A 27,854-nucleotide genomic window follows, 5' to 3' on the forward strand; every position below is an offset into this window, starting at 1 on the left:
TTTATTATTTCCTCTTCTTTGTTGAGGCGGGCTTCCATCTCCTCACGCATCTTTTTCGTGTTTTCATCAGCCCCCAGATTCTGTAATTCTGATTCTACATTCTCGATTTCGGCTTGCAATTTATTCCTGTCCTCCGCATATTGGACCAGAATCGTAAGTAATCTCGCAGAGTATTCTAGGTTTGCCGTGGCCCAGTCTTCGAGCATACACGGATCAGGATCCTCATAGCTGGGTGCAAGGGAGCTCCGGAGACCTCTCGGAACACGCCCTACTTCAAGATATCGTGTTAACGATTCATGTTCCCACCATTTCGCTGTTTCTTTTTTTGTTAGTTTTTCCAGTTTCGGAAATAAATCCCTGGCTGTGGGACTCGTATTGCCTTCATCTTGCCCATGTGGGGTCGGTGCCGTGGCCCCCCCAGCCGGGGTGACAAACACAGATTGGGCAGCCTGTGCTCTACTCCTTAACACGGCGGCAGACATTGCTGTATACGGCTAAGTTGATGCTGCACTGATCGATCCTGGGCTCAGCGTTTACAAGCAGTCCCGACGCTAACCCATGCACTCTCCTCACTGCGCTATGCGTACGCCACCCTACCTTGACACGGTTGCTGCTGTATCCCAATATCGTTTAGATACACGGCTCCTTCAGTCCCGGTCGGGCGTGTGCTTACTCGCAGGGGCTTCTCACGGCTTCCTCCTACCGGAGTACGATATCCGGCTCCGGGTCACGGAACCTATTGCTTCCTGACGTTTCTCGCCACTGATGAGGAGGGGTTCTACTCGTACCCCGGAGGCCACCAGGTATAATTTGTATTCCAAGAGTTTCGAAAAACCTAGGCGAGCCAAGGAAAGACGAAAAGTTGAATAGAACCACCAACTCCGTGCTGATCTTTTCAGTGCGTTTATTTGTGCATAGATGTAAGCCCACAAGTTGCCATGACGCGTTTCACCTCAGCCGAGGCTTGATCACATGTCATGTCAAGGAGATAGAAAACAGCATTTATAGTGCAGGTAACCAATAGTAGACTGATACAATTTCAAAAGAAGTTTTACAGAATTAAACGGACATATATATATATATATATATATATATATATATATATATATATATATATATATATATATATATATATATTTTTTTTTTCTTTTCTTTCTAAGAAACATTCTAATTCGCAACACCAATAGCTCTAAAAGTATATAATGCGAGACCTAGTGCATTACAATTTGTACTACTGTAGTAACCACATACCAACCCTGGGCCAGAGTTGGTGATGTACACCTTTTCATACCCTATGTGGTATGTGAGTGTTACTTTCAGCTTACTGAGAGGTGGCACAAAGGTTTTATATCAGTCTAACTATTACAGCTGTATTATGTTACCATCGTTCATTTGGACTTCAGACTATAATTAAGAAAAGTATTCCACATCTTTCAAACAGAAAAAAGAAAAGATATATAGATTAATTTCTTCAATAATCTCAAACCACAAATATAAGTTCAGAGTCACATTTTCTCAGTGTGTAACTGTCTGAAAAAAGATCTAAATAAAATATAAACGTAAATCGCACATAGTGCTATGTGCTGTTGAAGCAAAGTGCACTGTTCAATGAACATCTTCTTACCTACTTTTCCTGGCAGTCATGCTTCGGTGAAAAGTAATGGTATCAAAAGGAGCAGGCTAATGTTTGCAGATTTTCCTTCCGTGGCTCTTTTGAACATTAGTTTTATAATGATATGCAGGGAAAACCATAAAGAAATGGCACAACAATCTTGCGAACAAGTTGATTTTCTTCAGAGTTTTTGAAGTGCACACATTGAGTTAAATTGCTCCTAGTATGTTGTACATGCTTTTGTTTTAAACATCAAGATTTCTGTTTTCAAACTTAGAATGATGGCAGATGACCCACAGAGGAACTTTCGCTCGATCTATTATGAAAAAGTAGGATTTCGTGGGGTGGAAGAGAAAAAGTCTTTGGAAATCTTACTGAAAGATGACCGTCTGGGTAAGGTGCATTTTTGTAACTTTCTTTTACATAAATCATCTGTTCGCGAGCTGTTTGCAGTGAAATTAGATGCAGAAGAAAAACATGTTTTCCATAGAAAGGACGTCGACAACATAACACAAATAAATATGTTGTTCCTTACTAATAGTGTTTGTAAGCGATTTGATATGTATGTTTATTACCTGGGCCTTCTACTATTTTCCACTATGGAAGCAGAAAGTGACATATGAAATGGATATAAATTGTTGTTTGAAACTTATCTTCATCAACAGAGATGCAAAATAATAGTTTCATTTTATTGCGGAAAGTAAAAGAAACTGCAAATTATTATTTCACAACTTTATGGCTGCATTGGCTCGCTTCTGGTGTTATTGCCTGTTTCAAATTGTGGAAGAGGTGTGGCACAGCGGCCAGGGTGCCTGACTCGGGTTCACGGTTCGATTGCCGGCGGCAGGTTAACCCACCACCATGTGACTCTGGGCAATAGCTAGCTTAATCTTCCTGATGGCCCCCAACACCGGGACACCTCTCCGGAGGTAGCTGTGCGCTTCACAAATGCTGGTATTTCATTTTTCATTGCAAATGGGTAGTATAATCTAGAAAGAAAGAACAGTCTTAAGAATATACATGTTTTTTTACAAAAGGTCATATAAGAAAAGTTATTTTTATTGGTAAATCCTGATTGATTTAAAACATCAATGGTTAGAAACATCACATTTTATTTTTTGGGAAAAAAATGTAGGCGCTGTTTATTTAAGCTGCTTGTAGGAGATCAATTGCTTGCCATTTCAGAATGTTTAATTGAAGTTGTATGCAGGTGGTGACCACTCAAACACATTTTTACTTCAACTAGTGCTACCATCCTTTTAGGACATTGGTAGAACCACAGTGTTCCAAAATACTGAATATAGCCCTCTTTTCACTTCATGCCTCCCCAAGCGCAATATTAACACCATTATAAAGCATTCTATCATTATGAGATGATGCTGAAAGTTAGGTGACAGTTCTTCCACCAAATTGAAGGGTTACCAATCAGTCCTGACAAAAGCCTGAGACCCTGCATGGGCTGGGAAGACGTGCCGAAACATGTTGACATAGTATGAAGTATAGGGGTAGTAACCCTCAACTTTATTCACCCAAATAATTAATTCATATTTTAATAATACCAGTGGCCGCCAAAAATAACGGAAACGGGGGTGACCACTAGTTATTTGTAGGATTTATATTCCCCGGCCGGATTAGAATATTATCCAGTCTAGTTACACTGCTCTCATCGTCTTGGTCTGCCAGAAGAATAAGATTAAGAGGATTTGGTCACATAGACAAAGTGTGAGTTACTTTCAGCCATACTTTGGGTCAAAACTATTCAATTTAATACTTTAAAGTCTATTGGTGGTACACTAAGTTGTATTCAGTGCTGCTATCGGAGAGAACTTCACACAGGATAACGGCCACCCTCACTAATGATTCTTGTTTGCTCTTACAGGCCCGGTGGCCAAGAAGTGTTTGCCTTTTTTATCATGTTAGGTGCCATCTAGGCCTTACTTTGATGCATGTTTCTCTTCCAACCCTAATGAGTGCACTCATTTTCTCTAGTTAGTTTAAAGCATTTTCAAGTTGCTTTTAGTTCTCTAAAGCTTGGTCGCTGTCCCCCCCCCCCCCTTTTTTTAGTAGGTGTGTCAAATGTCAAAAGCTGCTGGTTAGCCAACATACCTGCCAAGCTTTAGGTCTGCTGCTGGCACTTCCTCCAAGGGGCCTTCTCATCCCACACCGATTCCAATTCAGTATGAGACCAGCTGCCAGGAATGGACTGGCTTCCGGACTTCTGACACTGCTCTGTTTTAGGCATCACTAGCATGGCAAACTTGTGACAGTTTCGTGTGGTTTGTGCTTTACTCCTGCATGCTGTCTGTGCTGAAAGTTCTGGGGTGAAGATGCTAAAGACAATGCTTCTTTGCAAGGCTGCCTCTATTCCTCCTTCACTTAAGAGAAAGCACTACTTTATAGATGCCAAAACTTAGCTTGCTTCTCCTAAGAATACTGCAAGCCAATAGAATGTAGCAGCGGGACATTCTTTGTTAATATCTGTGACTTTTGCCTGGGTGAAAGAATTAAAGGGGGAGAAATAGCCTTTGAATTTGGTCCCTTTTTAATGTGGTATAACCAAATTTTAAGAATTGTCTGAGTCAATTTGGGAAATGTTTGTCTTTAGTGAAGTCTTTAATGTTTTACAAAGCATTTATGTAAAATGTATTTTCAGTTACCTGTGTTGTAATGCATTATTGGAAGTTGTTTTTAGAAGTATCTCCAAAGCAGGCTGTTGTTTTCCAATGTAAAGCATCTGAGTTCATTGGTGTTGATTGCAGGCACATTTATGCTTATGCCACAAGTTCTGAATGGGGTTCCTTTGTATTTTCAGACACAGAAAAACTGTGCATGTTCAGCCAGCGGTTTCCCCTGCCATCTATGTATCGTATCCTGGTGTGGAAGGTCCAGCTAGGTACAGTATTTATTTATTTGTTTACCCCGTATAACACAGACCTAGCCAAAAATGCAGCAGAGTGCTTCACATAAATCTATAAAAATAAACCAAAAGTAATCATGTGATGAGGGATAGGGAGATAGGGAAATATATTGGGCCTAAAATGTGCATAGATCAGACTTCAGGAGTTCTGTAAATAAGTGCCTTATGGCGTTGTAGGAGCTTTCCTCATGTGTCCGTGTTTGTAGCTGTGCCTACATGCTTCTGTATCACATGCAGGGATAGGAGTACGCTTTCTAACATTGCCTCTTGGTTTGCTACACACTTGCAGTCTACAACTGTTGTCTGTGTCTTCATCCCCTGTGTCCTAAATGCTGCCTGTTTTAGTTTTGAAGGTGTGTATTACTTGGGATGCTCAGTCCTTGGGTGTGTCCATGCTTTTTTCACGAAGTTAGAGGTTACAACCACTGTCACCATTGTGACCTGATTCCATTGGGATTTTGCTTTCTTTGTGGCTGGTCTGTTGTGTTTAGGGCGCTGCTACTTTAGCAGCAGTTGTGGCACTCTGCTTGTCTCTTCCTGGGAGTCATTTGTGGCTTGCTGGATTCTGATCTTTGTCTCTCCTCATTTTCTTTGTGGTCTTGGGTTGCTTTGTTGCCTCTGGCGGTGCTTATCGTTGAGCCTGTAATTGCTCTTCAGAGTTTTTTGTGCAGTGATCTAGCTATCTTTTTACGTGCTTCTCCATACTAGTACAGCCCTAGAACTGTGGTGTCCTCATTGCCTGCTGGTTTTAGTCTGTGTCTGTGTGTCAGTTGGAAGGGTGTTCAAGACTAGCAGTACCCTTGTGCCTTTGTTAGCTTGAAGAACTGTTGTCTCTTTGAGAGTTATTTTTTTCTGGCTATATAGTGGATGTTTGTGGATGTTACTGTTGCCTTGGTTTGTTTAACTGGCAGTAAATTCAGTGTGCCTATTTGTAATTTAAGTATGCCTTCAGTTGGATGGCAGTTTGAGAGTCCATTTCGCAGTGGCCACCTCTTTGTTAATCTGTTGGGATCCCCTCTGTTCTATCTCTTGTTATTTTGGTTTGGTAACAAAGGGTTTGTGAGCAAGCAGTAGGCTAGGTGGCTCACAAACTTCTACACCTTCCTCCTCCCTGTACTGTGTTCTGCAGTTCACTACTTCATATCCCAGCATTGCTTGTTTGGCATTCTTTCTTATGCCCTGTTCTATGGGCCTGTGAAGCCCCTGTTATTCTTTGGTTTCCTTTTTCTCTGGGGTCTGCTCTACGTGTGCTTCTTTTTACAAGGGACCTTTTATAGTTGATCAGTTGCAATCTATACCTATTGGATTTTGGGTTCTGTAGCCCTTCTGTCACTCCTGTCCTTGGTTCGCTGCTGCTGTGTGCCCCAGGCCTGTGGGCACTTGTAGAGCTGATTGTGGTTACTTGTAGAGCTGATTGTGGCTTTCTGGTAGTGGCGCCTTCCTAGTTGTGGAGTCAATCTCTGATAGTTTGGGGTCCCTGTCTTGCTTTTGCTGCTGTCTTGACTCTGCGCAATGGCTGGTACCCATGCCCTCCGTTTTACTGCTTCCTGCTTTTTGTTCTGGAGTGATTCCTTGAAGAGGTTGCCCATTTATGGGGCCTCTTGTCTACTTTGTGGTGGGTGGTCGCTATTTTCAACCTGATGTGGTCTCAGTGAGCCCTTTGGGAGCTCATGAGTTTGGTATCTTTCTTTGGGTCTGGAGTGCAGGGTCAAGGCCTGCTGTTGCATATATAGACATTCTTTATGCAACTCGTTCATCTGCGTTGCTTCTGGTTATGTGGTGCAGACTACTTTGCATAGTCAGCTTCTGAGAGTGTCTGCTTTTGTGACTACTGCTTTTAGTGGGGGTTGGCATGATGGCTATGCATATTGCTGCTCGCTTCTGGCATAACTGGTCCTTCCTGATCATGCTCAGGCTGCTTGCCCTTCTGTCCTTGCAGGGGTCATAATCAGTGTCCCATTGAATTGATAAGGTGCCTCTCCCTCCCATCCCCACTTTTATTATTGAATGTGCAGGCTAGCCTTGTCTGGAAGAGTGCCTAGTTATATGTTGGCAGCTGGTTGTTTCCTTGTTATTATTCCTTCTAAGTTTGTTTTCCATTCTTTACTCTGTGTCCCTAACCAGCTTCTTTGCATTTCGTCCCCTTGGTCCCTTGCCATGTTCTTGTGTCCCCACACAATTTAGGTTGGTTAAGCCTCTTGGCCTGTTGTGTCTCAATGCTCAGCTTTAAGTTGACTGATTAGTGTGGAGAGCTCATCAGCTCAGGTTTTGGGCCTCCACAGTAGTTCTGGCCCTCTTTTGACTTCTGTGATTAGGAGAGTTTTGTCTTTCTCTCTGTCCTGCATGGGTTATTGGCAGTGACCCAGCCTCCTGCTGCCCAGTTGCATCTCCTGTGGGGTGGGGTCTACTACTATGGTTCTTCTATACTACTATGGCTGCAACAGTTGGCTGGGCTTCATTGGGTTGAGGTTGGCTTATTGTCTTATCTGTTTGGGCCTCTAGTTTCTTGCTGCTTCTCTGTCCATTAGTCGATCCATTCCATTACTATCTTTTCTGCGTCTTTAGCAGCCTGTTGCAACTGCCTCCCGTTCCTAATGCTGTGCACAGGCTGGTGGATAAAAACTGGTACACTTGTGTTGACTTGCCTTTTGCTGGATATTTATTTGAAAGGGTCTTGTGTCATCTTCTTTTAACAAAGGACTCTTGCTTTGCTCCTTTTTTTTGCACTTGGTGATGGATTAGAGTCTGGCCCCATGGGGGTCCTTCCCTCCTTGTCGTTGGGTTTATGGACCGAGATAGTTGCCCTTATGTGGCTTATGTTGGAGACCATGGGGGCATAGTGGGTGCCTTTGAGGGTGGCTACATCTTTATAGAGTAAGGAAATTGACACGGAGCACAGGGAGGGAATTACCCTATTGTTTACCAGTAATCTTCATTGCTCCAGTCCTTCTCGGTAATGTCTTTCAAGATGTCTGTTGCACAATGCCTGGTTCGATCCACTCAGTTGCCTTTTTCCTGTGCGTTAAGTGGTTTCGTATTGAACAGGATGTGTAGTTTTTAAAAATGATTTCTTAAAAGATGCTACGGGGAGAGCACTTATTTTTCTGGACTAGCACAATTGATGCATATCTTGGGAGTGAGGCTTAGTCACATAGAGTAGGGACAGTGGTGTGGAAGATTTAGAATCATGAAAATTACTAGGTTACAATGTGGCCATTCTTGGGGAGGAGGATGGGGAGTTCTGAAAATGAGGGGTGAAGTATAGGTCTCAATCCGAGCTAATCATGTAAATTAGTCTATGTAGACATACAAAATGTGCCAAGGATAAATTATCTAAGTCAGAAGTCTTGGTTACCTCATGCAGGGCATTAAGTGTGGCATCTTACTATACACATTCACTGCTACTGAGATGTAACTAATTGCTTGGTCCTTAGACAGTTCTACCATGAAAACAAGCAATTTAGTGTGCCAAGAATAAGGAGGCATTGGAAAGGTTGTAGTAATCCTATGGTACCCGTTTTGGATGTTTTAGTTTTAGAGAGGGCATACATATAAATATAGGTGATCACATCTAGGACCATGACGCCACCAAAAGTCTGTGTGTATTGAGTTATGCTAGTTTGTGTATTGGAGTGCTAGTCATGTCTGCCAAAAGTAAAAAGTCTTGACTGGAGATTGTGGCACTATATTGCAGTTCTTTTGTTGTACAGAAGAGCATATTCCAAAACATGGCACCTTCAGGTGCTCTTTTGTTCCGAAAATTCACCCTGCAAATCTATTTGCACATTGTCGATGTTATCTGAGTATACTTTAGAGAGCATATCTTCTGGCAGAGTTAAATACTTAGAGTACTGGTTCGCGATCCATGACCTGATATTCAAGTTCTAGGTGTTGGGTGTAGGAGAGTAGGGTCTGCTTCCTATGGTCACCCCCACTTGTTGCTGTGATTCTCTGGGTTTTCGACTTTAGTCTGGCTGTGGTCTTGCTAATCAGGCCCACAGCCCAGCTGTTCTCTCTCTAAATTGATACCATGTACTTTAGGTTTGCCTTCCAAATGGACACCACAGGTCTGTTCACACAGCCTGGGTCAGGTGGTGTAAGCATCCCTTACTTAGATATAGTGTACCTATACCTAAATACCTATATAGACACATATACACCTATAAGCCACTCCTAAGGCAGACCTCGACAATCCTGGAGGTAGAGTGCTTGGTTGTATGTGAGAGGGTGCCCTAGAATGAGCTGAGCCCCTCTGCAGCTTTCGGAACCATCTCCTTATAGCTGTTCTATGATATAGCCATAGCATATACTCTTAAGTGCATTATTATCCTCGCAGTCACTGCTAACTTTGGTTTGGCTTTATCAAAACATGTTGTGTAAGTTGTCAAACACTTTGGAATACTACCCCCCCCCCGCCAGTCCTGGCAGCGGGGGTAGCATCCACCCTTCTAGAGGGAGAAGACATGTAGTTACTGATTTACCCGGTTAAAGTTAAACAGAGCCTCAGCATCACAAAATGGATGCTGCTGCCACAGACACGAGTCTGCCCTCCTGCTGCTGGATGAAACTCCGGCTGGGGAGGCCTGTACAATAGGTTTCCTGTCCAGGGAGGTGCTGGCACCTCTCCAGACAGCCTTTAGTGTATTGGGGCAGGGAGGGCTGCATTCATTGAATGCTTTCCAGACACTGCCTGGGGCACACAAGGTGCTCCATGCATTTCCCAGTTCAAACCGGTTGCTGGGGCACTCTGCCCCACCTCTGGCGCGAAACTGGACAAAGGGAAAGGGGTGTAACCTCCCCCTTCCCCGGTCCACCTGTAGGAGGAACCTTAAAGGTAGTCCAGCCCCTAAACTTAGTATAAGTATAGGAACCCAGTCCCTAGGACTTTAGATCACCCTGGACGAAACTCTGAAACATATATTCTGGACCTTTGACATTCCATTTCGACTGTAGGACGGAAGACATCTCCCTTGTGGTCAAGGAGTGATCACCCTGTTTAAACAGGCACCAACAGAAACTTTGCCGTCTGCATTTTCGAGGCTCCTGACAGATCCCGAAGAATCTGCGACACAGGACACAGACTTCCAGACATCTTGTTGTAAGGTAAATTGTACAGATGACCAGAGGTAGCCAGGAGGTATATTTCAAGTAGAAGGTTTATTGATTAATTGTTACTAGTTTCAAAGAGGTCCCACCAGGAGCAGCATCTTTGCTACTCAGCCCACTCTCTCCAACTGTCATTCTCCACACAAGCAGGCACAACAACATTCCACTCTCTCTCTCTCATCAGGCATTCCAACATTCCACGCAGACACCACATTCATCTTGGCTGAGTAGCTAAGGAGAGGATGCACTTAAGGTAATTAAGGTACAACATATCCCCTTTCCTTGGACAACAATACACAATAATAATTTGCAACCTTGCAGCAAGAAGTAATAGAAAGAGACTGGAATGAAGGGAGGGTGAAACAGTGCAAAAAGCTTCAAGATAGCACAACCCCTTCCCCTGGGAAAAACAATCAATAGAAATAATTAAAACTTCGCATGTAAAACGTTGCATGTAAAACATAGCGAGTACAACATTCGAGTAAAGCATCATAAAAATACAGAGAAAAGAGAAATAAAAAGCATAATAAGTGTAATACATGAGGAGGAAAAATTGATGAAGAGAAAGATGCAAGACAGTAACGTAAACACTACAAATTCTTGAATTTATGGGGTACACTGCCCAAACATGTGTACGGTGCAGTGCCCATCGTGCATGTACATATAAAGTTGCCCATTGCACATTACATTTCCAAAATAAAGTATGGATTTGATGCAATTGCGCATAATACCTGAAGATAGGTACACTGCCCCTAGCGCATCATAACTAAAGATGGGTACACTGCCCATAGCGCATCATAACTAGAAATGGGTACACTGCCCATAGCGCATCATAACTAGAAATGGGTACACTGCCCATAGCGCATCATAACTAAAGATGGGTACACTGCCCATAGCGCATCATAACTAAGGATGGGTACACTGCCTATAGCGCTTCATAACTAAAGATGGGTACACTGCCCATTGTGCATCATAACTAATGATGGGTACACAGCCCATTGCGCAACATAACTAAAGATGGGTACACTGCCCATTGCACAACATACTAGGTTCACTGCCCATTGAGCACAACAATCTGATGTGTGAACTAAAAAAAAACTGTAAAAAGAAACACAACAACATTCCTCCTGCATCATAAACTCATGTAAAGTGTAATGCGAAAGTGAAAAAGATGTAAGGCCTAAGCTGCTAGACACACTAGGGAAATAAAATCAGTGGAGAGGGTGTGCACTACCCACACTGAAAGATTATAATAATTATATGGAGACCAGCTCCTATACAACAAATCCCCTAAAGAGAAGTCCTAGCGCCAAGAAAATACCTGCCATAGAAACAAACCCATAATAAGCTCTCACTAAGGCACCACAGCATGGGAAGATGCTTAGCACATGTATGTACTAACACAGTACGTTTGACCTAACACACAATTTACCCAATGAAATGACCACGAGGCAATAAGCTTAAAGAACAATGCATGACACCCAAGACTGCAAAGTCAAATAAGGACTAACTAAGGTGCCAAACAACAAAACAGTAAGCAAGCTGTATGCAATCCATTACACATTGTTTAGGAAGGTAACACAATTATACAGTAAATAAAGGCATATTTGCATCTTACATGGTACAGTAAATGAGAAATAGGTACATATTGTATTCCGACAGCAAAATAACTAAATGTTGAAGTCATCAGAAACACAGTTCCACACAGACGCTAGGTGGTCCTGGTGAGCGGTGTCTCACCCGATCTGAAATAGAGACAGAGGGAATTTCCAAAGAAGATTTGAGACACAGTCCAAAGTTGGTGAAAACCACAATTTCCCCAAAAGGAAACAATACCAGAAGTCGGGTCGTTGCTCCGATCCGATGCGTGTGGATCGCTAACACAGGTAAATTGCTCCGATCCAATGCGTGTGGATGGCTAACACAGGTAAAGGTCCAACAGAGAGACCATGCAGGAAACTAGGCAGTTGGCAGCAAACTGTACCTTGGTGTGGCAAGAACTGTACAAACACACAATAGGATAGCATGGCTTAGTGCAGGATCCTAGTACAAATCCAAGATGGCGGCACGCTTGTTGACGGCATGCCGGGTGGTTCATTGCACGCCAGGGCAGCAAGACGTCTCATCAGCAGCGTTCACAACGTCACTAAGGAGGCCACGCCCGCATCCTCAAGATGAAGGTAAGAGTGTGCTTGAGCTCGAGGCACATTTTTCAAAATTCAAAACCGACAGTTACCAACAGATGCACGCAACAGGACTAAGACTAAGTCCAATCTTGAATATATAAAAAAAAAACATGTCTCACCTGCCCTTCGGTACCAGGCACAGACAGCCAGCCATATCCAATTAAAACACACTGTAGGAGGTAGACCCTGCAGACCCCTTTTCTTTCTGCAGGACCAACGTACTCAGCAAGTTGCACTCTCCATACTGTACTTCCATAAGGAAATAGGCGAGTCACAAAAAATACTCGTGGTAACTTGTGGTACTCGTGATAACAACGTAGTTTGGTGACTGGCTCTGGTTAAAGCACTACCTCCAATACAAATACAATTGGTGCTAGCTGCATAGTGAATTCAGTTATTCTTTGATGAGGCGAATTCCACGTCCAGATAGATCAGTAGTTAGCCAGTCCTCATTGTAATAATCAAAGCTGGGTTGGGACCAAACAGGTAGATCAATTTTCACAACAAGCAGGAAAACTTAGACTCATAAAAGGAATGTGAAACACCCTGGGCAGGCTGTCCAGATGGTGGAGGACACTGGTGGGACTCTGGAGGGCGTTCTTTTCCTTGTTTTTATTTCTAAAGTTGCTTTGCCTTGTTCCTTGTATAAATAAAGTTCTGTAAAATTGTAAGTTTCCTCACCTCCTATATTCTTGTGGCCAAAACACACAGGGTTTCTTCAAGACTGTCGCCAAAATGTTGTAAGGTAAATTGTACAGATGACCAGAGGTAGCCAGGAGGTATATTTCAAGTAGAAGGTTTATGGATTAGTTGTTACAGGTTTCAAAGAGTTCCCACCAGGAGCAGCATCTTTGCTACTCAGCCCACTCTCTCCAACTGTCATTCTCCACACAAGCAGGCACAACAACATTCCACTCTCTCTCTCATCAGGCATTCCAACATTCCACGCAAACACCACATTCATCTTGGCTGAGTAGCTAAGGAGAGGATGCACTTAAGGTAATTAAGGTACAACACATCTCTGACCCGACCTTCGCTCACAGCAAAGCTGAGACCCGTGGTGGACACAAGAGATTTGGGACCGGAACTCCTGGACATCCTGCATTTTGCAAGCTGCACCTACTTCACGAGGTATGTCAAAGTTGTGCATTGGGGTGCTTGAACCCCAGACCCGAGCACCATTTGCACCTAAGCTCAGAGGCCCCCACTCCAAGAGTGTCCCGTGGGCCCTGCTTTTGTATTTCAGCTCGACGCGTCTTCGCGGTTCCTTGCCCGTTGCCTAGTGAGCCCCCCAAAGACTTTCCTTTGAATCTAACTTTGCTTTCCTGGTTGCTCCAGGCTTGCTCCAACTTCCCTGCAAAGGAGAAATTCCACAGACCTTGCTGGTCTGCATTTTGACATCCTGCGTGGATTGCGGTTGCCAAGGCTTGTTGGGTCCAATCCGGATACGGACACCTCAGTCAACTAGATCCTTCGTGGGACAGCTCAAATCCAGCTCCTGGTCATCGTCGACGCCTCCTGGACCACGTGGCTGAAGAGACAAACTTCACCTTTTCTCCTGAAATCACCAGACATTGGCTGGCAGCTTTCCATCGCCATCCTGGTCACTGGCAAGTGACCCAGACTCTGTCCCTTCTGCTTTCAGGTTCTTCAGATCTTCGATCCACCCTTGGATCCACCCGGACACTTTTCCTCTGGATGCATGCAGCACTTCTTTGCAGCTCTCCATTGAAATCGACGACGAAACCCGACATCAAAAAGACACCTATGCACCCGGCTTCTGTGGGTGAGGTAACACGAGTACTGGTAGTCTCGAGGGTATTGGCCCTCCAAGTGTCTAAGTATAAAAGCGTTCCATCGTAGTACATTTAGAAGTGTCCTTAAATTGTTAAATTTGTAACTTGTTTGTTTCCCATAGAAAGTCAATGGTAACCCGCGGCTGTGTTTAGACACTGCACGCGTCTCCCGTGGGCCTCCTACTACCTAACCTTTGGTTGTTTAGAGTAGCCACAGCGATGCCCCAGGCCTGCTTTCTAATTCTCACGTGGTTCTTATACCACTATTTTAGTATATGGTTTGTGAGGCCCCTAGGGCAAATCGTATACTGTGCAACTTATCGTATGCTGATTAAGTAACTTTTATTGTAATTTTACCTCTGACCTCATAAAGTGTGCAGAGGGGTTGTGTTTAGAATAAATACATATATATTTGATATATACCTTGTGTGATGTGCTTTCATTTGGTACTCAAGGGATTATAATTGGTAAAACAACTAGCTTAATTCGCTCTCTGAAGTCTTAGCCTGAAGTCTGCTTGTCACTGCTACCCCTAGGATAGCTTTCTATAAGGATGACTTTACAACCACCATCAATAAGGGTCGATTAGACTGGTGCAAGGTGCCCACTAGAACTAGTGGACATCATATGCCAGGCTAACTTCTCACAGTGGAAATGATGGTTGACCCTAATGTTTATTGTCTCATGTTAATATCTTTGTTGGAAAAGAACAAAACACTAGATTATGAATTATATACACACATAATACTGGCTTAGTTTAGGCACTGGAGATGTTGATGGTCAGTAAGGATGGTGGCAGGGTGGCACTCGTGCCAAATGATGTCTGCAAGTGGAAGCCTGAGCACTCCACCAAAGAAGTACAAGAGACACATTCCTCCGGCTTTCTATTCAAATAATATTTCATTCGTAAAGAACTACCAACTTTACATATGTTGTACATGTCTTTCAAAATTAAAAGAATAAAAAGGAAAAAAATAAATCCTTGAAGTACTGATACGTCACAGTCAGTTTTACTCTACAGGAAACCACTAGCAAGAATAATTTTCAATAGGACTGGCACTCTGGCTGCGCAGAGATGGCCACTCTTCAAGTAGCTGACAATGTCTTGTTCTTTAGCAACAAAAACAAGCCCTGCCTCCTAATCCCCGGTATTTCTGCAACCTTCAATATATTTAAACATTATTGATCTACTGTGTTGCCACCTGCAGCCAGTAAGTTCACATAGGAACCACAAGATCCCCAACACTTCTCGTCGCCAGCAGAGTTCCTTAGGCATCCATTCTCTGCATATAATGTCCAACTTTTGTATGGAACCCCTTGGATCCCGACTCGTAGACCACATCAATTGACTCTCACCTCTGCTTCAATTAGTAACCTACATTTACTTACATCCTTTCCAAACTCATTCAGACTTGGATACCAACTATCTACATGAAGCTCTGCGTGGAATACACTGTATTCGTAATGTTCACGAACTGTGCCACAACATCAAGGCTTTAAGTAGCTTTATGCTTGTCAGATGTCCCCTTCAGTACTTTAAATTGCAATAGTACTTCTGCATTGGAGAAATCTTCCAGAATGTACTGCTGCACAGTGAGTACAATGTTTTTTCTTCGGGGGACCATATGAAACAAACCATGATGTTGCTGCAGCAACTCAATGCTTGTTTCACTATTGAATTTTTGTTGACAGTTGATATTATAGGCAGATTACAGAAGAATGGATTTTCCTTAATCACAAAATATTTCCATTTCACCAAGACGGGAGCTATTAAAATGCAGAAATTTACGTTTGGCTTCTTCTCAACTGTTTGCCATGCCATTTGACTAGCACAAAAATTGTTTTATAAGAAAGCTTGAAATTTCACATTTTCAATTTCTGTTGAGAAACGGAGGTCTCCTCTATATTTTACTAGTTTTTTAAACATCAGTAACATTTGTTTGTGTAATTCTACAGTGTCAGACACGCTTTGTGTTGTGGGTAGTAAAATGAATTGTGCTACTTTGTTGAATAGAGCCTTCCATCTGTCATAGTGTTATCTTGTGTTCTAGGAATAATCCCACCCCATCGTGAATCTCATGCTGTGGTGATGATGCATCGAAAGGAGCAATACCAGGATATACACCATGCCCTTCAAGTGATGCGCTTTATTCAGGATTCCACCCCGAAGGTTGAGGTTTACCTCCACATGCATCATCTCGAGTCCGGCAGGCTCTCTCGTACTCTGACATATCCACTGGTGAGTAGAATGTCTTTGTGGGGTGGACCGAAATCAAAGCGCATGCTAACCCTGAGAAAGAACATTGGTGAAACATATAGGCAGTTATTCAAAATGTCTTAAGGCTTTCACGTTGCGTTCTGCTATATAATATTTGAAAGACATATCCTTCACCAATAATCAATAAAATGCATTTGTAAATTGATGCTGTTGTCCACTGTTCACTAAACCAAAATAAGCACCAATATTGCCGCAATACTTGTATAATGGATCTTGCTTGATCGCTCGAATTATTGACCTAAACAGTAACTCTCAGGAGATATATTTATCCGGAATCAATCCAACAATTTTTATTAATTATGCATCAGTAATCTCATGTAAATGAACAATTTTTTCTTTTTGAAAACGAACAACACAAATATCAGCTCCACATCATGTAATAAAGTACAATTATTTACAATACAAAAAGACGATTTGGAACAAGCTACAAACTTTCAATCTAACACTCATACATCACAAGACATTGATAAACATACAAATACTAGTTTACAATTATACAATAATATTTACAAATTCCTGAATTGTAGAGAAAAGCATTGGAAGCAACAAATAAACAATTATTGAGCTTTTTGTTAAATCAACACGATCTTCCTAATGCTGGGTAGAGGGGTCTACGTGTTTCGATAACCCCTTATTGTGGGGAAATCTCGTCAGGACCAAATGCCTGTAAATGGAGAACAAGAATAAATCAACTAAAGGGTAGAAAAACCAAGTCTCCGACACTTCAGTGAGGGGCGGGGGGCTAGTCCTACCTTTTAAGTGCACGGGTATTCTCTTGCTTGGAGAAACTGAAAACAGAAATAGACCATCTTTTAGACTCTCATTAGGGGGAGCTATTACACTCTGCACATACTCACACTCTTACGTGAGATACTCACAAAATGCTTGCCGCGTGTTCAGGCGGGATCCAAGTTAATTCGGAAGTGGTGGAGGTGGTGATCTATAAGATTAGAGGTATTTTTGAAAAGGCACGGGCGTGTGTACGCTTGCTCTAAAGACTAATGCTGGGGAGGGGTGTCTTACTTGTTGTCAGCGTGTGCGTCGGTCAGCTTCTGCTTCTCGGGACTGTCTTCTTTTAATATTGTTCTGAAACAGAGGGGGATTCTCAGTCACAACTCTGCCTGAGGGGCTCGTAGTTTGAATCTAATAACGCGCAGTGCGGATGGAAAATACCTGAATGTGTGGAATGAAGCAAATTCATCCGGGGGTTCACGCTCTTCGGTCTCTAGCAACAAATGCAAGGGCCGGTCCCATCCAGTCGATAGTGCTGGTCTCGTGTGTGTTAGATGTACCTACTTCCTGGTTCCGAGGATTGTGGGGATTGTGGTTTGTTAGTCGTTGTCATGGAGACGGGGTGCAGTTGAATCAAGCCGGCGCGCAGCCGACCTCATAGTTAACAGCAGAGGCAGCGGACCTCTTCGGGCTCTCTGTAACCTCCTCAGGAGGTATTTACAAGCGATCAGTATTTCTACAACATCGTCCCGGGGACGGGGTGGAGTGGTAACGGGCCGGCACGCTTACGACCACGTTATGTCCAGCGGGCCGCTTTTGGCTCTATATCTATTCATAGCAGGGTGTTTATAAGCGATAAATCTCTGAAAGTTCATTCAGACCGCATATAGCGGTGTTGAATTTCACAATCAGCATGGCCTCATTACGTGATAGCTTTTCTTCGATGTCTCCTCCTCTGGAGTCTTTATCAACTTTAGAAATGACTGTCCATTTCAGGTCGTCTAACGTGTGGTCGTGATTTGTCCAGTGATTCACTAGAGGGGCAGTTGTGATCTTCTTCTTTATCCGGGATTTGTGCTGTGTGATGCGGCATCTGACCTCCTGGCTTGTTTTGCCGATATACAGCATATCACAGGGGCACTTTATGCCATAAATGACATATCGTGACTTACAATTTGTAAATTTTACATGTTTCCAAAATTGTTGCTTGTGTTGAAACAAGCTCCCTTCTTCAGTGCTAGAGCAGCAGATGCAGGATCCACATTTATGGTGTCCCTGGATCGGTGGTAGGCCTAGCATCGTACCTATTGTTGGTACAGTCTTCTTTATTGCTGCGCGCACCAAATGGTTGGCAATGCTCTGGTCTTTCTTGAATGCAAACAGTGGCTTCTCTTTCAATGATGCATCGATATTCTCAACCAAATGCCAATTTTGTAGGATGTTTTTTTTTGAAAGGTTGGAGTTAGGGCAGAATGTGGAGACGCATACTATCCTATTGAGTGTTGGTTTCTCTTTTTTCACTAAGAGTGTATCACGAGGAATCCACCACACTCTCTTCATTGTTCTTCTCAATAATTTCCTGGGATAGCCTCTTAAAGCTAGATTGTCTGTCAGATTGGTAGCGTGGAACATATATTCATCCTTAAAATGGCAGTTTCTTTTAATCCGCAAGTTTTGCCTAAATGGGAGGTTCTCTTTTAAATTCCGCGGGTGGTTGCTGTTGAAATGTAAAGCCTTATTTCTGTCTGTCTGTTTTTTAAATAATGTCGTCACCAGCCCTTCGTCTGTTGGATAAACTTCTACATCAAGGAACGGCATTTTGATTTTTGAAAAACTCATACTCAAGCATTTTGTGAGTATCTCACGTAAGAGTGTGAGTATGTGCAGAGTGTAATAGCTCCCCCTAATGAGAGTCTAAAAGATGGTCTATTTCTGTTTTCAGTTTCTCCAAGCAAGAGAATACCCGTGCACTTAAAAGGTAGGACTAGCCCCCCGCCCCTCACTGAAGTGTCGGAGACTTGGTTTTTCTACCCTTTAGTTGATTTATTCTTGTTCTCCATTTACAGGCATTTGGTCCTGACGAGATTTCCCCACAATAAGGGGTTATCGAAACGCGTAGACCCCTCTACCCAGCATTAGGAAGATCGTGTTGATTTAACAAAAAGCTCAATAATTGTTTATTTGTTGCTTCCAATGCTTTTCTCTACAATTCAGGAATTTGTAAATATTATTGTATAATTGTAAACTAGTATTTGTATGTTTATCAATGTCTTGTGATGTATGAGTGTTAGATTGAAAGTTTGTAGCTTGTTCCAAATCGTCTTTTTGTATTGTAAATAATTGTACTTTATTACATGATGTGGAGCTGATATTTGTGTTGTTCGTTTTCAAAAAGAAAAAATTGTTCATTTACATGAGATTACTGATGCATAATTAATAAAAATTGTTGGATTGATTCCGGATAAATATATCTCCTGAGAGTTACTGTTTAGGTCAGTAATTCGAGCGATCAAGCAAGATCCATTATACAAGTATTGCGGCAATATTGGTGCTTATTTTGGTTTAGTGATTATATTTGAGGCTTGTCCTTATTGCCAGTGAGCCCAGACCCTGTCTTGGTACCGGTTGTCCACTGTTCAGTCAGAGAAATCTATAGAGGAGTCTGAAATGGAGGAAGGTCTTTCCAGACCAAATGCAGTATCACTAGCCCTGGCTCATTGGTCTTTGCCTCTCGCAGCATGATGGTGGCAATAGTGACTTGCTCACATAATCATGCCACAGTACGCTGGACTAATACACCAGAGGACATTAGTCAAGATGAGTAGTCGCACACTGGTTTTTGAGAGTCAGGAAATAGATGAATTGATGGAAAGCAGACGTCGTCCCCAGAGAGTTGTTGAATGAGCAAATTGTCACTAAAACCACAAGTTGATTAACTTGATAAAGGTACACAACCTAGAAATTCCCCACAGGACCCTATTTTATTAAGTAGGTGTGAAATTTATATTTGAGGTACATTTTTTTAATTGTTCAAATTACTGCACACTTAATTTTTCTTCTGCAGTGCTGTAACCAAGTCAGTCAGATATGAGGTTGCTCGGGTCTTCACTGACCCCGCGCCTATTTATCTCATTCATAAGCAAGGCCAATATATAACTGATTTTATCCCAACCCAGTCGGCCTGCTACAAATAATTTTGACGAGTGACTGACTGTCCTGAATACTAAATATCTTTTAGTCACTGGTCTGACAAGGTTACTGAATCAGAACCAGCAATACCAGCCTTTTAGAAACAAAGGTGTCCTTGAGTAAACATTACCCAGCCAACCTGAATTTCTCTGGTGACCCTGGCATGTGACTGATTTTTTCCATTGATCTGACATCCTTACAGGAATAACGCTGACATTGGATTTGCTCTACTCCAACTCAACCCTCCATTTGAAAAAGCACTCCAGCTTAAACCAATTCACCACAATATAAAACATGGGCTAAGATTGTGGGAAGGTACCAGATTTGGAAACAATAGCCACCACTCATGGTTAGTACAGTGTTTTTTCGATTAAATTTTTTTAAATAAAACACTGCACGCTGCTACAAAGTCACTTTAATCACAAGCGGAGATCAACAGAGTTGTATACAAGTGACAGGCATAGGGGTTTACAAAGAGTTGGATGTGTCCTTGCCCTATTTAAGTCAACTTGGTGTATTTCTTTAGGAATGAGTGTGCATTGAAGCTTCTTCTGTGCGTTCCTTTTAATATATCAGTGACCATTCATAATCTAGAATCATGATGGAAGGACAAGAAGTTAGGAAGTCATGGGACAATGCGACTACTTTAAGTAAAAAGTCAGTAAACTTTTCTAAACCTAAGTGGAGCAGAGGAAGCAAGGCGTTCATCCTCTTCTAAATTTGAGTTGGTGGTGTTCAAGTCAAGGAAAGAAGTCCAGAGCATCAAACCTTGTACATAAAGGAACGTTACACCAGTACACCACACCTTTCTTACTGACTAGTTATTAGCCCAGTAGGTTATGGGGTGTTAACCTTAAATACCTGGTTGGCTTTCAGAGTTTGTGTTTAGTGGTGGTTTTCTTCCCCATCTACCTCTTGTTGCATCCCCATTATGTTTCTTACAAAATGAGAAGACCCCCCCTAACCCTCTCCCCTTTACTCACGTATTCCTCCAAGTGTCTGTTCTTCTTCATACCACAATATGTTTGTGGTAAAATTAGAATTCTATTTTGTGTTTTCACTTCTCGCCTTTCCTGCTGTATACGTTTCTCACTTACTTTTCTCCTATATCATATTTATTTTAATTTTTCACTGTTCATTCAAGATTTAAAGCTAATTCGTTTGACTCACTGTATTTAATTGAGCTCTTTTTCACCGTAGGCCAATGTAGATTATTTAAAGGTGATGTGATGTCATGCTTATGGCAAAAAACACAGTTGATGGACAGAATGTAGAACAATGTCATACATTCACCCCCGTACAAGGATCTGGGCCTAAATCCATCGTTTTTTTGCACTCCACACCACCCTGGGTTAGACACTGGCTATATGCAAATCAGCTCTGACCCTGTGCCTCATGGGAACAGTCCAGTCCGAACTACCAAGCCATGTCTTTCCCAGACCGGAATCAAGCATCCAAGGACCGGTTTCTGGCTATCAGCCTTCATCAGCCTGGATAGCTTGACTCCAGTGGTGTGGAGAGCCTGGGACTCACGTCTGAGCATACCCAGCCCACTCGGGCGAAAATTGCAAAAAACACAGTTGATGGACAGAATGTAGAACAATGTCATACATTCACCCCAGTACAAGGATCTGGGCCTAAATCCATCGTTTTTTGCACTCCACACCACCCTGGGGTAGACACTGGCTATATGCAAATCAGCTCTGACCCTGTGCCTCATGGGAACAGTCCAGTCCGAACTACCAAGCCATGTCTTTCCCAGTACGGAATCAAGCATCCAAGGACCGGTTTCTGGCTATCAGCCTTCATCAGCCTGGATAGCTTGACTCCAGTGGTGTGGAGAGCCTGGGACTCACGTCTGAGCATACCCAGCCCACTCGGGGCGAAAATTGCAAAAAACACAGTTGATGGACAGAATGTAGAACAATGTCATACATTCACCCCAGTACAAGGATCTGGGCCTAAATCCATCGTTTTTTTGCACTCCACACCACCCTGGGTTAGACACTGGCTATATGCAAATCAGCTCTGACCCTGTGCCTCATGGGAACAGTCCAGTCCGAACTACCAAGCCATGTCTTTCCCAGACCGGAATCAAGCATCCAAGGACCGGTTTCTGGCTATCAGCCTTCATCAGCCTGGATAGCTTGACTCCAGTGGTGTGGAGAGCCTGGGACTCACGTCTGAGCATACCCAGCCCACTCGGGGCGAAAATTGCAAAAAACACAGTTGATGGACAGAATGTAGAACAATGTCATACATTCACCCCAGTACAAGGATCTGGGCCTAAATCCATCGTTTTTTTGCACTCCACACCACCCTGGGTTAGACACTGGCTATATGCAAATCAGCTCTGACCCTGTGCCTCATGGGAACAGTCCAGTCCGAACTACCAAGCCATGTCTTTCCCAGACCGGAATCAAGCATCCAAGGACCGGTTTCTGGCTATCAGCCTTCATCAGCCTGGATAGCTTGACTCCAGTGGTGTGGAGAGCCTGGGACTCACGTCTGAGCAAACCCAGCCCACTCGGGGCGAAAATTGCAAAAAACACAGTTGATGGACAGAATGTAGTTCGGACTGGACTGTTCCCATGGGGCACAGGGTCAGCGCTGATTTGCATATCGCCATTGTCTAACCCAGGGTGGTGTGGAGTGGAAAAACGATGGATTTGGGCCCAGATCTTTGGACTGGGGTGAATGTGTGACATTGATCCACATTCTGTCCATCATTGTTGTGTTTGCAGTTACCATGCTTATGGCAGCACAAAATGAGCCAGGGGCATGAGCCTGGTCTTTCTGGTTCTTGACATGATCATTTTGTCTGCAGCCCTGTTGTGAAGGAGTTGTTTTAATTCAGCCTTCAGTTAAATATGGCAAGCACGGTGTGATTTTGCTGGAGAGTTTCCAGGGAGAGAGAACTGATTGCATGTCTTGTAGTTTATTGTATGTATGTGAAAAGCAGTGGTAAGGTTACTCTAAAAAAAAATGCTATTTCACCCCTTGAGGAACGTATTCTGATCATTAGATGCCTCAATCCTACCAGCTATCGCTGTGACTTTTTACCAATGGACATTCTCAAAGGCAGTGTTCATCTTTTTGCTTCAGCATGGTGTAATGTGATCCTAGGATCACTCTGCCAGGGAGTTTTAAGTGATCTGCTGAAATGTGGTAACATCAATATCATTCTGAAGAAATCTAACATTTACCTCGGTATTCTTCCAAACTATCGATCTGTGCCTTTACCTAGCTTGGCAAAACTATCAAGACAGGTGTCTAACTGCCACTTGGCTTACATTCAAAGTGAGCACTTCCTTATAGAGCATCATTTTGTCTTCAGATGTGGCTGTAGCATCGAGATGGACAAACTAAATATCTTGGGAATGTTTAATGGCTATTGGATGCAGGTAACTCTTGCCTTCTCTGTCTCATAGTGACTTGACAAAGTTGATCATGTTCGATTAATCTCTATCCCGGCACAGTGCATATACTTGTGTGGTTCTGTCCTGAGCTTGTTCTCCTCTTTTCTAAGCAGTTGATCTGAATTGGCAAAGTTTGAATGCCATTCTTCAGCCTCTTTTTTTTTTGATGCCTTGTGGGGTATATCAGGGTTCTATCTTAGCACTCACACTGTTCAATCTGCATCCCAAGCCACTGAGTTACCTGCGTGCGCATCCATCCAATGCTTGCATTTTGTGCACTCTTCATTGGCAGTTGTGTATTTCAGCCAGATTGACCCTTGTTTAATCTGTGGTACCCCTGAGCAGTGTCTTTGTATTATCACTGTTGAGCAACAGCCTGCTCCTCTGTATTGCTTTGCTATTTCTGACACAGTTTATCTTTTACATGTTGATTTATATGATGTGTGATATACATACATACAGTCAGTGGATTATGTGGATTTTACGGAGGCTAAGCAAGAGTTCAGAACTCTGCAGACACAATGAACCCAATTTACCCTGCATATATCACACTGATTGCAATAGAAATAAATCAGACCATGACAGCGGTATTAAATGCAACAGAGGTGTGTTCAGTAATACAGAATCTATTCTTGTCCTTCCGCATAAGCTGTTCATGTGTTGAACAGTGCAATGTCTGTTCCCCTGGCAGTTTGAAATTTGGATTAAAAATCACTTAGCAGTTTACTGGTCTCCTGGTATCCAGATAGTTGGTTGCAGGTTTTCTTGCTGATATAAAAGAGGCTATAATTGGACAGGTTGACCGGGCTGCTTTCATGAACTAATGGGAGGAGCCTAATAATATCTGAATTAGAGTGCGTATGAGTTTTGAGAAGTTGACAAGTGCTGATATATCACTCTTTAAAAACGTAGCATTACCAGTGTGTAGAGTAAGGCCAGTTTATCTGAATGGGCTAAGATATTGGTGATGTCCTGAGGTTGTTCTGGGATAAACTGAAGCTGCAGTGCCTGTTGCTTTGACTCAGTAGCTAGAGTGCCAGGTGGTGAATTGGTTGATGACAAACCGTTTGCACTGACTAATGTGATTTTATTTAGAGCGTAGAAGATAAAGGGCCTGATTTTGAACTCGGCGGATGGGTTACTCCTTCGCAACCTTGATGGAAAAATATGAATCCCATTATATCCTATGGGATTTATGTTTCGGAAGACGGAATATCCATCACCGTTGGGATGGAGTAACCGGTCTACCAAGATCTAGATCAGGCCCAAAGTTGGTACAGTGCTTGGTTAAGTTCCTGTAGATACATTAATATTCTGTGATGAAATTCATTAAAACTGCATCTCATATCGGTTCTTTTTTGCTATGTTCCATGTTGTTTTGTAGCCTAAAGAGAGTTGCTGGCAGATGGTCCAGTCGGGTGGTGACTGGGATCTACTGCAGATTGTTTCAGGGCTGCGTCTTTTTGCCTCACTAGGTATCAAGTAACTCATCCAGTGTTTTTGTACTTGTGTGGAAATGTCTTTTAGGTGCCTGCATGTGGCTAAGTGGTCTGAGATTGACTTTACATTTCCTACTACTTTTGTCACACATATTTGTCATACATAGAATACAACAGTGACCAATACACCAACCTGCATTATCACATTTGTTGCCAGAAAAATAATACCACACGGGTAGGTCCACCTAAGTCACAGCATCAGGGAAATCTTGAACTGCAGCAATATCTAACGTGGAATATAACAGTTACTTTCTTTTTGTAAAGTACACTTCGTGGTTTAGCAAGGATGCCCCGCGCCACAATGCCTACAAGGAAAACTGACCCCAGTCCCATTGTTGTGTAGGAAATGACACTATAAGTATAACAGGTCCCTTACACTACTTGGGCCCGGGCAGCTGCGCCAATGACCGCTACAACACTGAATAAACTTGACACCTTTGCAGTTCTACCTTTCTTTTATCTAGTGACTTATGTGAACATATATGTGCGGTACCACTTATACTTGTATTTAGAATGTTGTCACATTGCTTGCTGACATGTAAAATTCCTATGATTCTGTAATTATTTTTGTGTAAAATTTTTATTCCTCCTAACAGAAAAAACACAAATTGAATAATTGTCAAAACATAAGTTCACTTAAGGACCTAATCAGTGCAACTGTGTCCCCATAAGCCCTGAACACCTTAGGGAGGTCACAAAGCAGGAACTTGATTGGCACAGGGTGAACTTGCATATCCTACACAAAACGGGCCCCAGAATTGTGCGTCTGTGTTATCTCAACTCCATTACATTGATTGATTAGTAGATCAGTCAAGACCTTTCTCTCAACTTGGCACTCGAGCCCAAATTGTATTGCCTTTGGCTTAGAATACTATATCTGCCCAGTCAACACAATGGCAAGTTGAGCTTCGGCCCATAGTCGGTCTAGTGGTCATCACTGCAATGGAAGCAGTGTCATGGCATACATCCCTTTCATTTACTTGTAGCCAAATTTGAACCTGAGATAGACTGTGTTCTTCATTATCTGTCCCAAAGCTCATATTTGGAAAGCTGCACGCTATTGAATGTAGCTTTTATGAATAGTGTTTCAGACTGCTCAAATGTGTTGATGAACAGTGTTGATGTTTCAGGATCCAAAAGATGAGCAGTTTCTGGACATCGCCAAGTCTATGGAGGAGATGGTCGATGATGATGTGGACTGCTATTGGCTTGTCCGAAGTTTTGTAAACCTACTAAACACAAAGTATAAAGATTCTCTGCCACAGCTGGTGAGCACCTTTGGGCATTTATTGTGTTGGAATGAATTATGCAGACAATGTCTTATGCTGTGTATTTTGCTGACAGTAAAGCACTGCTGAAATAAAACTTTGTATCTGCCCTGTATGTCAGATTTAGACTACAAAGGGTCGTCATGTTGTCAATGGTGGGACTGGCTATGAGTATTTTCACCGTATGTAGAAATTGCTATACCCTTAGCCCTGTGAATATTCCATTCACAACACTCAACCCATCTAATTCCAGGACCTCACTTTAGTTGAGGTTGTGCTGCTGAGGTTACAGAGACCTGGAGGGTGGTTGTGTATTCGAGGACTTGACATGTGCCTTAGCCTCATGACTAGTATATATTTAGTACAGTTTCTGGTATTGTTCATTAGTTGGTGGTTTTCACTCTCATGGTCTCGGAAAGAAGTCACTAAGCAGAAAAAGTAGTGTGATAGTTCTAAACCAAGCCAAATTAGACTTGTTAGTGGATGCAGTGTAGTATTCAACATCAGCTTCTCAGATTGGTGTAAAAAAAACCTCTGTGCTCACGCCAACTGTAGCTGTAAACGTTTTATTAACAGAAGAAACTATCTGTGAATTTGAGAATTTTTAGACAATGGGGTACACCAGCAACTGAAATATAGTGTGAGCCTCTAAGCAAAGGCAAGAAACCAATATATAGTACATTACAAAAAGACTGGCAATGGTAACCACATCATTTTGTGATACAAAGTGAGAACACAGATGCTGCGAAATGAGATCAGGAGACGACCTTCAGTTGTAACAAGAATGTAAACGTTCTTCCGCTGAGCAAGCTAATCAACACTTTCTCATCTTGAGAGTCAACTTGTGAAAGAGAGGCTCTAAGTGACAAGCACAGGCATTTCCTTTAAGCACAGTTAGCATGAGCGACATAAATATGGTTACAGCAGTTAGTTACCCTAAGGCAATGGTTTATGTTGACATCTTTCTACTAATGAAGCAGTTCTGAAGCCTCCAACTTTGGAGACTGTATGTGGTCAGGAAATAATAAAAACAATAGTGGGTGAGTCCGTGGATTTGAGACTCCAAATCTTTGAAGCACTTTTCAGACTAGATATGTTTCTTGCTCAGTCCCTCCTGAGACTTTTTGTTGCTTTGGTATACACGAATGTGTAGGTCCCTGGTCTGCTACTTCCTATGATGGAAGTGGTTTTACTTCATCTTTTCTTGAAAGTTCTGGCACTCTGGTATCCAGGAAGGTATTTCAAGCCAAAGCCAAATCTTCTTCTACTCATTAAAGTACAGCAAGGCTAGTTGCTGTGGCTGAAGTATTTTTTTTCTGAAAAGCTGTTTGACAAGCATCTTAAGAAAATTATAGGAAAGTGGAGCAAACCGTTCAGAAAGATAAATTGTTATTGAGCCCTCATCTGGCTGTACTGAATTGGATCAATAAGAAGAAATTTCTTGGAGTAATTAACAATCAAACAAGTCACACTCCCCTGTCTTCACAACCAAATACTTCTCACTATCCGTCTTAAAAGGACCCAAGAAGCAATTATACAAAATCTGATTTGATAAAACATATGGTAAAACCAATTATACAGTAGTAAACATCATCAATCCAAATATGTAATAAAAATGCATTTCACAAATATTATTAAAATCTTATTTAAAGAGAGACATCACAAGCAAGACATACATATGTGTCATACAAATGCTAGTTAATTTGAAGGAATCAACTGTTTGAAATATCTGAAAACTATTTTTTGTAAAACAGTTTGTCATTCCTCAAATTTAACCACAACAGGGGTCCGTCGACGCATTTTGGTGAATAACCAGTGACTAACCACTTTCTTCAGGAAAACAACAATTTTT

The 27,854-nt window shown here is 42.4% G+C and overlaps 1 protein-coding gene across 2 annotated transcripts in view; it reads left to right on the top strand.

The window, feature by feature from the left end:
• TBC1D7 (TBC1 domain family member 7) overlaps nt 1–27,854 on the top strand; it is a 108,709-nt gene that overhangs the window by 12,419 nt on the left and 68,436 nt on the right. For both annotated transcript variants that reach the window (XM_078687607.1, XM_078687608.1), the window contains exons 2-5: nt 1,890–2,005; nt 4,425–4,505; nt 15,669–15,856; nt 25,865–26,002. In XM_078687607.1, coding sequence (XP_078543733.1) covers nt 1,890–2,005; nt 4,425–4,505; nt 15,669–15,856; nt 25,865–26,002 — 523 coding nt within the window. The remainder of the gene's footprint in view (nt 1–1,889; nt 2,006–4,424; nt 4,506–15,668; nt 15,857–25,864; nt 26,003–27,854) is intronic.

This window comes from Lissotriton helveticus, chromosome 4_1, assembly GCF_964261635.1.
Source record: "Lissotriton helveticus chromosome 4_1, aLisHel1.1, whole genome shotgun sequence".
In the NCBI taxonomy this organism is placed as follows: Eukaryota; Metazoa; Chordata; class Amphibia; order Caudata; family Salamandridae; genus Lissotriton; species Lissotriton helveticus.